This window comes from Polyodon spathula, chromosome 48 (genome assembly GCF_017654505.1).
Source record: "Polyodon spathula isolate WHYD16114869_AA chromosome 48, ASM1765450v1, whole genome shotgun sequence".
Classification (NCBI taxonomy): Eukaryota; Metazoa; Chordata; class Actinopteri; order Acipenseriformes; family Polyodontidae; genus Polyodon; species Polyodon spathula.
Window position 1 is genome coordinate 1,788,657 of NC_054581.1, and position 15,906 is coordinate 1,804,562.

General features: G+C 46.8%; 1 protein-coding gene across 1 annotated transcript in view; it reads left to right on the forward strand.

The window, feature by feature from the left end:
* LOC121306484 (calmodulin-binding transcription activator 2-like) overlaps window positions 1-15,906 on the forward strand; it is a 43,113-nt gene that overhangs the window by 5,193 nt on the left and 22,014 nt on the right. Inside the window, exons 6-10 of the mRNA XM_041238204.1 lie at window positions 1,554-1,707; window positions 2,713-2,853; window positions 3,134-5,412; window positions 6,087-6,213; window positions 7,391-7,525. Of these exons, the coding sequence (XP_041094138.1) occupies window positions 1,554-1,707; window positions 2,713-2,853; window positions 3,134-5,412; window positions 6,087-6,213; window positions 7,391-7,525 (2,836 nt within the window). The remainder of the gene's footprint in view (window positions 1-1,553; window positions 1,708-2,712; window positions 2,854-3,133; window positions 5,413-6,086; window positions 6,214-7,390; window positions 7,526-15,906) is intronic.

Below are 15,906 nucleotides of genomic sequence, written 5' to 3' on the forward strand. Positions count from 1 at the left end.
GGTTCAAATCCCGGCTCAGCCGCTGATTCCCTGTGTGTGGGACCCTGAGCGAGTCACTGAACCTTCTTGTGCTCCGTCCTTCGGACGAGACGCCAAACAAGCGAGGTCCTATTGGAAGAGACTCTGCAGCAGCAGCAGGTGTTGATGATGCAGAGTTCACCCCCCCTAGTCTCTGTAAGTCGCTTTGGATAAAAGCGTCTGTTAAATGACTAATTAATAATAATAATAATAATAATAATAATAATAATAATAATAATAATATAATAATAATATTAATAATATTATTAATGAAGTGTGGTTGTACTGAGATGGAAATCAGACTCCTGTTGCATAGCAGTTTCGTCCATTCCAGGTTTCACTGTGAGTTTGATTAGCCACAATGTACAGGTAACAAGCTCAGGTGTGTCTTATTAAACTCATAGTGAAACCAGGTATGGATCGAATTGCCATGCAATGGGAGCCTTATTGCCATCGCTATTGGCAATAAGAATTAGCAGTACAGCACTGAGTTCTCTATACTAGACTGTATTGAATTAGCTGCTCTCAGATCCCCAGTACAGCACTGAGTTCTCTACACTAGACTGTATTGAATTAGCTGCTCTCAGATCCCCAGTACAGCACTGAGTTCTCTACACTAGACTGTATTGAATTAGCTGCTCTCAGATCCCCAGTACAGCACTGAGTTCTCTACACTAGACTGTATTGAATTAGCTGCTCTCAGATCCCCAGTACAGCACTGAGTTCTCTACACTAGACTGTATTGAATTAGCTGCTCTCAGATCCCCAGTACAGCACTGAGTTCTCTACACTAGACTGTATTGAATTAGCTGCTCTCAGATCCCCAGTACAGCACTGAGTTCTCTACACTAGACTGTATTGAATTAGCTGCTCTCAGATCCCCAGTACAGCACTGAGTTCTCTACACTAGACTGTATTGAATTAGCTGCTCTCAGATCCCCAGTACAGCACTGAGTTCTCTACACTAGACTGTATTGAATTAGCTGCTCTCAGATCCCCAGTACAGCACTGAGTTCTCTACACTAGACTGTATTGAATTAGCTGCTCTCAGATCCCCAGTACAGCACTGAGTTCTCTACACTAGACTGTATTGAATTAGCTGCTCTCAGATCCCCAGTACAGCACTGAGTTCTCTACACTAGACTGTATTGAATTAGCTGCTCTCAGATCCCCAGTACAGCACTGAGTTCTCTACACTAGACTGTATTGAATTAGCTGGCTCTCAGATCCCCAGTACAGCACTGAGTTCTCTACACTAGACTGTATTGAATTAGCTGCTCTCAGATCCCCAGTACAGCACTGAGTTCTCTACACTAGACTGTATTGAATTAGCTGCTCTCAGATCCCCAGTACAGCACTGAGTTCTCTACACTAGACTGTATTGAATTAGCTGGCTCTCAGATCCCCAGTACAGCACTGAGTTCTCTATACTAGACTGTATTGAATTAGCTGGCTCTCCCTAACATGAGGCGCCCCTGTGCTGTCCCGATTGTGAGGGGCCCCTCTCTAAGTCCCCCCTGTTTCTTCCCTGGCAGAACCCTGACATTGTGCTGGTGCACTACCTGAACGTGCCGGCCAGCGAGGACTGTGGCAAAGTCTGCAGACCCATCCTCTCCTCCAGCAACAGTGACCGCAGGGAGTGGCTCAAATGGTCCAAAGAGGAACTCATCTCCCAGCTCAGACCCATGTGTGAGTGCAGCCAGACAGACAGACAGACAGACAGCGAGGCAGGCAGGCAGGCAGTGGCACCCCTTTTAAAAATCTTCCACAGTAAAAGCATAACAAAGTATAGTAAAGCACAGTGAAAGCATGGTAAAGCACAGAGAGGTGTGTTAAAGCAAAGGGAAGCATTGTGAGCACAGAGAGGTCTGGTAAAGCATAGGGAAGCATTGTAAAGCACAGAGAGGTCTGGTAAAGCATAGGGAAGCATTGTAAAGCACAGAGAGGTCTGGTAAAGCATAGGGAAGCATTGTAAAGCACAGAGAGGTCTGGTAAAGCACAGGGAAGCATTGTAAAGCACAGAGAGGTCTGGTAAAGCACAGGGAAGCATTGTAAAGCACAGAGAGGTCTGGTAAAGCATAGGGAAGCATTGTGAGCACAGAGAGGTCTGGTAAAGCATAGGGAAGCATTGTAAAGCACAGAGAGGTCTGGTAAAGCATATTAAAAAACAGGGCAAACTAACTCTTATAAAAGGTTCCCGTAGTAAAAGCACAGCAGAGTGTAATCGTGCAAAGCGAGGCTATAAACTGATGATGAAAATATAGTTGTATATTACAGATATAGTTATATATGACAGATATAGTTATATATTGGGGATATAGTTATATATGACAGATATAGTTATATATTGGGGATATAGTTATATATTATAAATATAGTTTACAGCCTCAGTGCAGCAGTAAAAATATCAGTGCCCTGGATGAGAGGAAAATTCACTTGGCTTCGTCAATGAATGGATTTTTTTAATACCAGCACCTGCCGTTCAATACTTCTAAAGGTGCCAATGTCCTCTACTGGACTTCTGAGTCGAGATGTTTGAGTCTGCAGAGTGTATTCTTTATTTATTTATTTTTTTGGTGTTTGATAAATTAACTCTTGTTACAAACCCTGTTTTGATGTGGCTGGCAAGCCCAGTGTGGAGACACAGAGGGTCTGAGGCTGTTCTCTTGTGTTGCTGGCGTCCCTTCTCTTCAGTTCACGGCGTGAAGTGGACCTGTGGAAATGGCAGCAGCACCGCGGAGTTCTGCATCGAGCAGCTGGTGCAGCAGATTCTGGAGAGTCACCAAGCAAAGCCACAGCCCAGGACCCACACCTGCCTCTGCAGTGGAGACCTGGGTGAGAGGAGAGGAGAGGGAGGGAGAAGGGAGAAGGGAAGAAAGAGGAGGGGGAGAAGGGAGAGAAGAGGCGAGGAGAAAAGAGCAAAGAGGGGGCAGTTAGAGATACGAGAAGGAGGGGCTTTTTAGGTATTCTCACATAAAAAAAAAAGACTCAATTGAATTTTCTTTTCCTTTTTACTCTCCCTCAATTTATCTTTCTCTTCTTTCTCCCTCTCTTACTCCAATTCTCTCCCCCTCCCTTCCGTCTTTCCATCTCTTTCTCTCTCCCTGTCTTTCAGGAACCCCAGGTAATATTCCTCACAAGTGCAACAGCACCAAGCACCGCATCATCTCTCCTAAAGTGGAGGAGGTACGGCCCTACCCCTCGTACCCGGCCCTGACCGAGGTGCAGAACCTTTCCTCGGGCGAGCCGAGGCCAGACTCGGACCAGGGAGGGGGCGAGGAGGGAGGAGGGGAGAAGAGGAAGCCAACACCTCAGCAACAGCACAAGCCCCTGCCTCACAGGGAGGGGGGGACGGCGCTGGGCACGCGGACGAGTCCCGGGCTCAGCAGTGCTGGGGAGGGCTCTCCCCTCTCTTACTCCTCCAGTCAGTCCTCTTTCTCCTCCTCCTCCTTCGCCGGCAGCCCCGACTCTGCCCAGAACTCCCCGGCAACTGGTGTCCTCGGCAACGGTCACTACGGGGAACAGTGCGTGACTGGCAGCCTACCTCAGAACGCAGTGATCGTCATGACGACGGGGCTAGGAGGAGGAAGAGCGGGCGGTATGGTGGACAATAATGGGGTGACCCCCAGTCAGCAGCTGATAGCGGCAGCAAAGACTAACGCTGTGGCTGCTGTTAGTACCAGCGCCCCCCTCTCCCATTCCACTACCCAGCTCCCCCCGCACCCCGAGCTGGGACCCCCGAGAGCAGCCCCCGTCATCCTAGCCCTGATCCCGGGCTCCGTCAGCGGGCTGCTGCTTTCGGACACCCTGGACGCCAGCATGGAAGTCACGGATAGCAGCCCCGCTACCGCTGTTCCTGCACCAACCTCCGTCGGGACACCCCCTCCCGCCCCTGCTGCCTTCAACCCCGACTCCTTCCTCAACAGCCCCAGGCAGGGGCAGACCTACGGGGGCGCCGCCAACCAGGACTCCCTCTCCGTCAGCTTCTGCTCTCCGACTTCCAGACGCTCTCCGGGGGTAAGGAGCCTGGGCGAGGGGGAGAGGAGAGGGGGGGGGTGTTCTCACCCCCCCACCTGCTCCGTAACCACGGCAACAGGGACCGTTCAAACCCCCTCAGCTAACAACAACGGGGGCGCCCTCGTTAACAGTAACGGTAACGGCGCGGCCCCCTCTCTGTCTGCCATCGCTCAGATCTCCCCGCACTGTGCTGTAGCCGACTCCACAACCCCGAAAACCCTTTCCAGCCCGGTCTGCGTCTCCCTCTTCCCTTCCCCTTCCAATCCTGCCTCCCCAACTTCTAACCCCACTTACCCAAGCAGCCTGGCAGCCCAAACGATCCCCCGCATGCCCCTAAGCCGGGTCTCTCTGGGGCCCAGCAGCCTGGTTGTGGTCGCCACCGCTGCCATACCTCCGGAGCAGATGGGCTGCCTCAACGGCAACCGAAGTGTCAAGAGCACCCAGCCGCCGGGCAACGGGAACCGCTTTTTCATCCAAGACGACGATGACGCTGCCGCCACCGCGGGGGAAATCGGGGTCGGGGGAGCGCATTCAGCACGACACAGGAAGAGGAGTTCCCCTGTCGACGTCAAAACCAGGATCCAGGATTGCAGCAGCTCGGCCAAAGAGGAAATGCAGAAACCAGCTTTGAATTTCCGAGCCGGCTGCGCAGAGGGGGAGACGCCCATGGACACCAACGCTGACCCAGGGAGGCCGAGGGAGCGGGAGGGAGACATGGGGCAGCTGGAAGGACACTCTCCTCCTCCTTCTTCCTCCTCCTCTTCCTCGTCATTATCCTCCTGTTCTGCCTCTGCCGGTGCTGGAGCTTCCGAGCCGGACGGAAACAACTCGACCGTATCGGATCTTTACAGCATCATACAGAGGAGCCTGGGGCCCGCGACCGCCCAGCCCAGTGGCGCCGGAACCGGACTCTGCATGGAGGAGGAGCAGTTCGAGATCTCCTTCGACAGCCAGTTTCCGGACCTGATTTCAGAATTCATCTCGGAGGACGAAGAGAGGCGCGTGGGAGAAGAGCTGCCCTTCTGCACTTCCACTCCCTCTCCTCCTCCTCCTCCTCCTCCTCCTGCTTCTTCTTGCGGTACCGCAGTCCTCTCCAGCCCCCTACCCCACTCGCAGCCTTTTCCCATTTTGATATCGTCGCCCCCAGTCTGCGTAGCCACCCCCGCTCTCGCTGGCACCGCAGTTCCCGGACTGGCCCCCGGGGGGCAGTATCACCGGAGTCTAGTCACCGGCACGCAGCTGCAGCAGATCTCCTCGCCCCACTTCCTCCCCTACCCCGAGCTGGCCGCCGGGGCTCCGTCGCCCCCTGCTGGAGGGATGGAAGCAAGGCAGCTGGTGTCCATCACAGATTTTTCTCCAGAATGGTCTTACCCAGAGGTGAGCTGCGTGTTTCACCACAGTGAAGAGTGACGATGGTTTAATTCATTGCAATAGAGAGAGAGAGAGAGAGAGAGAGGTGCATGGGGTAGCATGTGATATAAGAATTGAATGCCTGTCCGAGGGGTGGGATGCTACTAGACACTGAGGCCGAAGCATCAAATTCTCATTCGTCACTCATTACCTTTTATAACTGTCATGCATTATCTTTGATAACCGAACTGTTATTAAGGGAAATATCTACTGCATGAGTCCATTGATAACATTTCTCACCAGTTATTAGATTTTTTTTTTTTTTGGGATGTACGCAAAAGGTTGAAATGGTTAAAAATAATTTATTTCAAAGTGTGTGCACCACACACACACCAAACAAATGAACACACTCTAGTGTGAGATGAGTTCCAAATGTGAAAGCAAAGGGGCTTGATACCAGGAGGTTCAAATCCCGGCTCAGCCACTGACTCCCTGTGTGTGAGACCCTGAGCAAGTCACTTCACCTCCTTGTGCTCCGTTCTAATGAATGAGAGGTAAAACAAACGAGGTCTTATTGGAAGAGACTCTGCAGCAGCAGCTGTTGATGATGCAGAGTTCACCCCCCCTAGTCTCTGGAAGTCGCTTTGGATAAAAGCCTCTGCTGAATGATTCTAATAATAGCGGTGCTGGTGTGTTCCCAGGGCGGGGTGAAGGTGCTGATCACCGGGCCCTGGATGGAGGGGAGCGAGCGGTACTCCTGCCTCTTCGACCAGATCACCGTCCCAGCCTCGCTCATCCAGTCTGGGGTGCTGCGCTGCTACTGCCCTGGTAGGTGCAGCCAGGGATGGGGAAACAAGCTCAGGTGTGTCTCATTGAGTTCGTAGTAAAACCAGGAATGGAATCAAGCTGCTGTGCTGCGGGGCTTATTTCTGTCCCTGCTGTACTGAATTAGCTGTGCTTTACAATGCTTCCCTATGCTTTACCAGACCTCTCTGTGCTTTACAATGCTTCCCTATGCTTTACCAGACCTCTCTGTACTTTACAATGCTTCCCTATGCTTTACCAGACCTCTCTGTGCTTTACAATGCTTCCCTATGCTTTACCAGACCTCTCTGTGCTTTACAATGCTTCCCTATGCTTTACCAGACCTCTCTGTGCTTTACAATGCTTCCCTATGCTTTACCAGACCTCTCTGTGCTTTACAATGCTTCCCTATGCTTTACCAGACCTCTCTGTGCTTTGCAATGCTTCCCTATGCTTTACCAGACCTCTCTGTGCTTTACAATGCTTCCCTATGCTTTACCAGACCTCTCTGTGCTTTGCAATGCTTCCCTATGCTTTACCAGACCTCTCTGTGCTTTACAATGCTTCCCTATGCTTTACCATACCTCTCTGTTCTTTACAGTGCTTCCCTATGCTTGACCATGCTTTCACTGTGCTTTATTACACTTTGCTGTGCTTTTACTGTGGGAAACTATTAAAAGGGTTAGCTAGACTGTTGCAGCTGTTTCATTGCATCTTACTGTGCAAATTCATGGGACACAAAGACCAATCGTCTATTAGTTGCAGTGTTTGGTGTTGGCCAGCAGGTGGCAGTGTCTTGCCGCAGTTAAGCTGAGTTGCTTGGTTTTGTTCCCAGTGTTTTCTAAACTCCTCTCTGGCTGTTAGAGTGCAATTGAAAAAATGAACCCTGTTTTAATTTTTATAAAAACTAGTACAACGCAGCGGCATAACTCAAGCCTGCCCTGGACTGGAGGGAGCCCCGTCTCTCTCAGGGGGGTGAGGGAGCAGTTCAGTCTCCGTGCCTCAAGCCTGCCCTGGACTGGAGGGAGCACCCTTTCTCTCAGGGGGGTGAGGGAGGGAGGGAGCAGTTAATTCTCCGTGCCTCAAGCCTGCCCTGGACTGGAGGGAGCCCCCTTTCTCTCAGGGGGGTGAGGGAGCAGTTCAGTCTGCATGCGGTATTGATCGCCTGTTTGTTTACTTCGTCTCTCGTTCCTTGTTTCAGCTCACGAGGCTGGGCTGGTGACTCTGCAGGTAGCCCAGGAGAACCACATCATCTCCTCCTCGGTGCTGTTTGAGTACAGAGCACGCAACTCCAAAACACTGCCGAGCACCCAGATAGACTGGCTGTCTCTGGACGGTGAGTCAGTCTTACTGCAGTTTGAGAAGTGTGTCTAAAAATCAATCAATCAATCAATCTTTATTTTCTATAGCGCCTTTCATAGTGGAGCACCATCACAAAGCTCTTTACAAGATAGTGAGGATCAATGCATAATACATTAAATACAGTGAAATACAGATCATAGCACGTTCAGTACAAACAGCGAAAACACACAATACAGATACATTAAATACAGGCATAATACACTAAATACAAGGCTAGGCTAGAATGACACACATCCACAAATAAAAGGGAGTGAAGAACCTGAAATAGCAATTTAGACAACAGCTAATAACAGATACCAGGATTGAAGGCGCTCTCTCTGTGTCTGTGTCTCTGTCTGTCCTTCTCTATGTCTGTATCTCTCTGTCTCCCTCTCCTCTCTGTATCCGTCTGTCTCTCTCGCTCTCTCCTTCTCTGTCTGTCTAACAGAAGTAGATTGGAGTAAAATAGAGAAAACACCCACAGAAGAAGGATGGTTGTTCTTCAAAAATGTAGTGCTAGAGGCGCAAAACAATTATATCCCTAAAGTAGACAAATCTAAATGTAAAACTAAATTGCCAAAATGGTTTAATAGATCAATTAAAAAAAATATTCAGCGAAAAAAGGCACTTTACAGAGCTTTAAAAAAGGACCAAAAAGAAAGTGCGCAGAAAGAGTACACAGAACTGCAAACGCAAGTCAAAAAGGAAGTTAGAAAGGCCAAGAGAGAACTAGAAATGAACATTGGTAAGGGAGCTAAAACCAATTCCAAAATGTTTTTTCCAATATTACAACAGTAAGCGAACATTCAAAGAGGAGATTAAATGTTTAAGAGATACAAATGGCAAAGTCGTAAATGAAGAAAAAAAATAGCAAATATATTAAATGATTACTTTTCACAAGCTTTTACAAAGCAAGATACTGACAACATGCCCCACATGTCATCCAGTTCCTATCCAGTTTTAAATAACTTTAGCATAACTGAGGCAGAAGTGTTAAAGGGACTAGGAGCTCTTAAAATAAACAAATCCCCTGGGCCAGATGAGATCCTCCCAGTAGTACTCAAAGAAATGAAAGCAGTAATTTACAAACCTCTAACCAAGATCATGCAGCAGTCTCTTGACACAGGGGTGGTACCGACAGACTGGAAAATTGCAAACGTAATACCGATCCACAAAAAGGGAAACAAAACTGAACCAGGTAACTACAGACCAGTAAGCCTGACTTCTATTATATGCAAACTTATGGAAACTATAATAAGATCCAAAATGGAAAATTACCTATATGGTAACAGGGTATCCTGGGAGACAGTCAACATGGTTTTAGGAAAGGGAGATCATGTCTAAATAACTTGCTTAATTTTTTTGTGGATGCTGCATCGATAATAGATAATTGCAAAGCATATGACATGGTTTATTTAGATTTCCAGAAAGCTTTTGACAAAGTCCCGCACAAAAGATTAATTCTCAAACTGAACACAGTTGGGATTCAAGGAAACGCATGTACATGGATTAGGGAGTGGTTAACATGTAGAAAACAGAAAGTACTGATTAGAGGAGAAACCTCAGAATGGAGTGAGGTAACCAGCGGTGTACCACAGGGATCAGTATTAGGTCCTCTGCTATTCCTAATCTACATTAATGATTTAGATTCTGGTATAGTAAGCAAACTTGTTAAATTTGCAGACGACACAAAAGTAGGAGGAGTGGCAAACACTGTTGCAGCAGCAAAGGTCATTCAAAATGATCTAGACAAGATTCAGAACTGGGCAGACACATGGCAAATGACATTTAATAGAGAAAAGTGTAAGGTACTGCATGCAGGAAATAAAAATGTACATTATAAATATCATATGGGAGATACTGAAATTGGAGAAGGAATCTATGAAAAAGACCTAGGAGTTTTTGTTGACTCAGAAATGTCTTCATCTAGACAATGTGGGGAAGCTATAAAAAAGGCAAACAAGATGCTCGGATACATTGTGAAAAGTGTTGAATTTAAATCAAGGGAAGTAATGTTAAAACTGTACAATGCACTAGTAAGACCTCATCTTGAATATTGTGCGCAGTTCTGGTCACCTCGCTATAAAAAAGATATTGCTGCTCTAGAAAGAGTGCAAAGAAGAGCGACCAGAATTATTCCGGGCTTAAAAGGCATGTCATATGCAGACAGGCTAAAAGAATTGAATCTGTTCAGTCTTGAACAAAGAAGACTACGTGGCGACCTAATTCAAGCATTCAAAATTCTAAAAGGTATTGACAGTGTTGACCCAAGGGACTTTTTCAGCCTGAAAAAAGAAACAAGGACCAGGGGTCACAAATGGAGTTTAGACAAAGGGGCATTCAGAACAGAAAATAGGAGGCACTTCTTTACACAGAGAATTGTGAGGGTCTGGAATCAACTCCCCAGTAATGTTGTTGAAGCCGACACCCTGGGATCCTTCAAGAAGCTGCTTGATGAGATTTTGGGATCAATAAGCTACTAACAACCAAACGAGCAAGATGGGCCGAATGGCCTCCTCTCGTTTGTAAACTTTCTTATGTTCTTATGTTCCTATATCTCCTTCTCTCCCTGTCTGTCTCTTTTTCTCTCTGTCTCTCTCTCTGACTCTGTGTCTTCTCAGAGAGGAATGATATTGTGGACAGACAGGCAGTCAGTCAGTCAGACAGACAGACAGACAGAAATGGCAGCAGCAGACTTGTTGTGCAACATGTTTACCAACTCAACAGATTCGAAGAGGGAGGGAGGGGTGGAAAAAAACTTAAGATAACAAGAATGAATTTGGAGAAGTGGCAGCTTATGTGTGTGTGTACGGTTTGATTGGTATGTTGGAGATCTAGGGTTACACCAGTGGAGGGGGTAGAGGGGGTGGAAAGGCTGAGCCCGGGTTATTCTGAGTCTGTTTTTTTGAGCTGCGGAAAACCGATTATGGCCAGGAACTCTCTGTGAGCAACAGGCATTCACTTCACTGACCGCAGCTCTGTGGGTCAGCCAGACACATAGCGAGAGAGAGAGAGAGAGCGAGAGAGAGCTTCTTTACTAATCTGTACTCCCTGCAAGGGATGGGAATAAAACTCCCGTTGCCCAGCAGTTCAATCCGTTCCAGGTTTTGCTGTGAGTTTAATAAGACACACCAGAGTTCCCTCTACACTGGCTAACCGGCTTGTTTTAAGACCTGTAAGGGGGAAACTGCTATGCAACAGTCTTATTTCAATGCCTGCCCTGAGGGAACACACAGCCACTTTCTCTGAAACAGCGGCTTGAAACCTGGTTCCAGGAGACCTATTTTGAGGTTTGCTTTATCAAACCCCCGAGTCTCCCCTGGTGTGCCGCGCAGCGTCCTGATACCTCGTCTCCTGAAACCAAGTTCCAAGCTGCAAAGTGGCTCTGTGTTATCTTGACTTTATGGTACTTAACACAGTTTTCCCTGGTTTGCCATGTTTATTAAAATGCTTACTGATGCTTTCGCTTTATTATGCTTATACTGTGGTTGTCAGTTGGTGATCTGAGGGAGATGGCAGAATAAGATCTATCCTCCCTCCCTTCCTCCCCTCTCTGCTCTGCATGGTTAGTGCAGTGTTCTGCTTTTGTCTCCCGTCATCACCTCTAATCCCTCCTTACTGAATGATTAGATTCAGGTTTCAAAGGCTGACCAGCTCTGCAGGGACAGCTGGAAAACCCTGAACGCCAGGAGCCAGAAACCTGGGGGGGGGGGGGCGGCATCCCTTACCATTACCCTCACCATTACCCTCCCTGAGAACCTGGGGGGGGGTCGTCCCTTACCATTACCCTCCCTGAAAACCTGGGGGGGTCGTCCCTTACCATTACCCTCCCTTAGAACCTGGTTTAAACTGTTCACAGCGATGGAGTGAATCTTTACACAGTAACCCTGTGCTGTAGCTAGAAATGATGAACAGACACTTAAATTCAACGACCAGCGTTTCTACTGATTACTAAATTCGGTAATTGATAGTATTAATTGTGTACTCTGTGTGTGTGTGTGTGTGTGTGTGTGTGTGTGTGTGTGTCTGTGTCTGTGTGTTGTGTGTGTGTGTGTGTGTGTGTGTGTGTGTGTGTGTGTGTGTGTGTGTGTGTGTGTGTGTGTGTGTGTGTGTGTGTGTGTATTTACAGCGGCTCTCAAAAGTATTCACCCCCCCCTTGGACTTTTCCACATTTTATTGTGTTACAATATGGAATCAAAATTGATTTAATTAGGAGTTTTTGTCACTGATCAACACAAAAAAGTCTATAATGTCAAAGTGTAAAATAAAATCTACAAATTGTTCTAAATGAATTAAAAATATAAAACAGAAAATGATTGATTGCATAAGTATTCACCCCCTTGAGTCAATATTTGGTAGAGGCACCTTTGGCAGCAATTACAGCCATGAGTCTATTTGGATAAGTCTCTACCAGCTTTGCACATCTGGACACTGCAATCTTTGTCCATCCTTCTTTGCAAAATTGCTCACGCTCCATCAAGTTGGATGGGGACCTTTGGTGAACAGCAATTTTCAACTCTTTCCACATATTCTCAATTGGATTGAGGTCCGGGCTTTGACTGGGCCACTCCAGGACCTTTTTGTTTTTAAGCCACTCCAGTGTGGCTTTGGCTGTGTGTTTGGGGTCATTGTCCTGCTGGAAGATGAATCTTCTGCCAAGTCCCAGGTCTCTTGCACACTTCAACAGGTTTTCCTCCAGGATTTCTCTGTACTTTGCTGCATCCCTTTTGCCCTCTATCTTCACAAGCTTTCCAGGCCCTGAACCAGAGAAGCATCCCCATGGCATGATGCTGCCGCCACCATGCTTCACGGTAGGGATGGTGTTCTCAGGACGATGTGCGGTGTTAGGGTTGCAACAAACACAGCGCTTAGCGTTGAGGCCAAAAAGCTCTATTTTGGTCTCATCAGACCATAGAATCTTCTTCCACTTGGTCTCAGAGTCTCCCACATGCCTTCTGGCAAACTCCAGCCGAGATTTGATGCGAGTTTTTTTTCAACAATGGCTTTCTTTTTGCCACTCTCTTATAAAGGAGATTAAGTGCTTCAGTCACAGTCACTCAAGTGTGGTCAAGGATGGGTGATCGGGTGATTGAAAAGAAAAATATTTCGTCAGTCGTTTCCATACCTTTTTTCATTTTTCAATAAATGTGGTGCAGTTGTGAGAAGTTTCTTTTGATGCTTGGTGTGTTGTTTTGGGTGTCTAGTAATTGTTCAGGTGTTTTTTTTGTATTGCTGTTTATCTTCTTCTGTCTCTAATCAACTCTCTATTTGAAACCCACAATCATTAACAAGTCTAGTAATTGTTCAGGGTTTTTTTGTTTTAGAGGTTTTGTTATCTCCTTAATCTCTCTTTGGATTAGTTGAGATGTCATTTTTTTTTTTTTTTTTTTTTTTAACCCTTTAAAATACCCAGTATTGAAACAGAAAGACATACTTTCCTAACAGTACTTCGAGTTGGTTCTGTATCCCCTCAGGACCTTCCCTTTATTTCCTTGCTCTACGGGGAAGGGGGGGGTCAATCAAATATTATGGCAGCGGGGACAACTATAGCTGTCTTGCAGGCTGCTATACCTCCCCCCCCACTCCATCCCTTTTTATGCCTTGACAGGCTTATTCTTGTCAGCAGTATCAGGTGTTTTATTGCTCAGAGGATGAGGCTGCATTATAAATTTGTCCCTGTTAGCAGCCTAACTGGTCTGGAAGCCTGCCCCTGTGTGTGTGTGTGTGTGTGTGTGTGTGTGTGTGTGTGGTGTGTGTGTGTGTGTCTGCCACAGCTTCGAGATACAAGTTTAATAAATATGCAATAATCAAGTAGTCTAGGTTACTGGGAGGAATATTGACTAGTGCTGCTGGGGGGGCTTGTAAAGCACAGAGAGGTCTGGTAAAGCATAGGGAAGCATTGTAAAGCACAGAGAGGTCTGGTAAAGCATAGGGAAGCATTGTAAAGCACAGAGAGGTCTGGTAAAGCATAGGGAAGCATTGTAAAGCACAGAGAGGTCTGGTAAAGCATAGGGAAGCATTGTAAAGCACAGAGAGGTCTGGTAAAGCATAGGGAAGCATTGTAAAGCACAGAGAGGTCTGGTAAAGCATAGGGAAGCATTGTAAAGCACAGAGAGGTCTGGTAAAGCATAGGGAAGCATTGTAAAACACAGAGAGGTCTGGTAAAGCATAGGGAAGCATTGTAAAGCACATAGAGGTTTGGTAAAGCATAGGGAAGCATTGTAAAGCACAGAGAGGTCTGGTAAGGCATAGGGAAGCATTGTAAAACACAGAGAGGTCTGGTAAAGCATAGGGAAGCATTGTAAAGCACAGGGTCCAGGGTTATGGACAGAAAGACTGACACCGAAACAGACAGACACACTCACACAGATACACTCAGAGACAGATACACACACACACACACACACACACACACACAGAGTCAGTGTTTCGCAGCAGCTGGTGTTGTGGCTTTGAGACTGAGCTCATTAAGAGGGCTGGAGCGAGCACTGGTATTGAGAGGGTGTTGGCTACATCTGTCAGTCAGTGTGTCACCTTTAACCACGTCTCGCTCCAGAGTCTCACCCCCAGGGATACAGTTTGCATTGTGACACGACCCCGATCTCCTCTCTCTCTCTCTCTCTCTCTCTCTCTCTCTCTCTCTCTCTCTCTTTCCATGACACGGCTGACTCTCAGAGTATTGCATGTCTCAGCTATTTTAATCCTGATCCCTTAGTTAGAATCAGAGGAGGAGCTGAGGCAGTACTTCCCAGTATAGTTTGTCACAATGCAGTAAAGTGCCCCGCTGTGCCTCCTCCCAGTCTCTCCAGCTCCCCGTTTAAGACATTCCATAACACCCCCCATGCACCCTACCCACTCTCCTCACGACTTTTAGTTTTTTGTCCTGGTTTCCACAAGGTCTTCGTCTTTTCTCGACAGCAGAGTTTCGGCTGAGCAAAGAGGACAGGAGGGGAGGAGGAGGAGGGGAGAGAGAGAGATTGAGGGAGAGGGAGAGGAGGGACTTAGTTTATCAGGACGGTAAAACAGAGCAGTAGCATGCCAGCTGGGAGAGGAGGAACAAGCAGCAGTTTTGGCAGCACAAGCAACTTTTTGACTTTGTTTAAAACCTGGGCATAGTTATTTATTAGGTGTATGTTTTAGATGCATAGCCCCAGGTAGACACATATGAAGGTATTCTGGACTTTAAGCGGTTGATTCCTGAACTTTGAATCATTCATTCGTTACATTATCAGGTATAGATTTTTTATTTTTATTTATTTTATTTTTTTATTTTGTATCGAAGGGACTGGATCATTGCATAAAAAGAGCGACACCCAAACGCGGAAACAGAAAAAGGGGGGAGGGGCTTACAACGAAGTTGGTGATCCACCGCGATTATCACACCCTCCCCTCCCCTGGGAGGGGAGGGGAGGGGACGCATTGGGACGGGGGGTGGGGGTGTGTGTGTATTTTTAAAAAAAAGTGATGTGCGGAAAGCGATTCTTGCTCATAACTGTGGGAAACGATGGAACAGGAGAGAGGCGGTAGGTGCAGACTGTCGGACACAGAGACGAGGAAAGCTCATAGATTTTGTTGCTGTGTGTGTGTGTGTTTTTTTTTTTTTTTTTTTTTAATGTATTTCAGGCTGATTATGTTTTCCTGAAAAAAGTTTTCTTTCTTCGCCTGTTTTTTGTTCCTCCTATAGCCCGTCCCAGCTCTGGTTCAGCACCTGTATTGGGGTACACACTCCTAGACGCACGTCTGTTCGTAGAGATGTGGGGAGCCTACAGTAGCGCACCCCTAAATTCCCACAGCAGTTTAAAATGTGTGTCTGTATAGATTTATTTTTGAGTAGATCTGGGTGTCGTGTTTGATAACTGAGTTCCAGGGGTATAATTGAAGCACAGTTCATGCCATCTGTTTGCATTTCATAGTTGTTTTCTTAACTTTGCATTTGTGACTGTATAAATATATAGATGGTTGGGTGACTGTGTGTATGCTTGCATTGTATTTAGCTTATCTGTTGTTGGTTACTTTTGCAAAGCTATGCAGGGATTTTTCCATGTGTATGCAAGCATCTATTTTGTACAGGTCTATATCGTTTCGTGTTTAATAACCTTGAAACGACGCGCTACGGGGGGGTCTCGCAGAACCCCAGTGATCCACGTCAGCCCTAATATTTGCACTATTTATTACTGCATGAACATAAAGGGAGTTGCATTAAGAATGCCTTCTGGTTCATAGCTGAAGGTGATTCAGGCATGAATGCATGTGCAGCTGGCCGGTCATTGATCTCCTGTAAACTTTGATTGAATTTTATTATTATTTTTTTGTTATATGCTTGTCGATAATGAACAGAAGTTTTTAAGTGATGGTTGGTAGTAGTGGTGGTGGTGT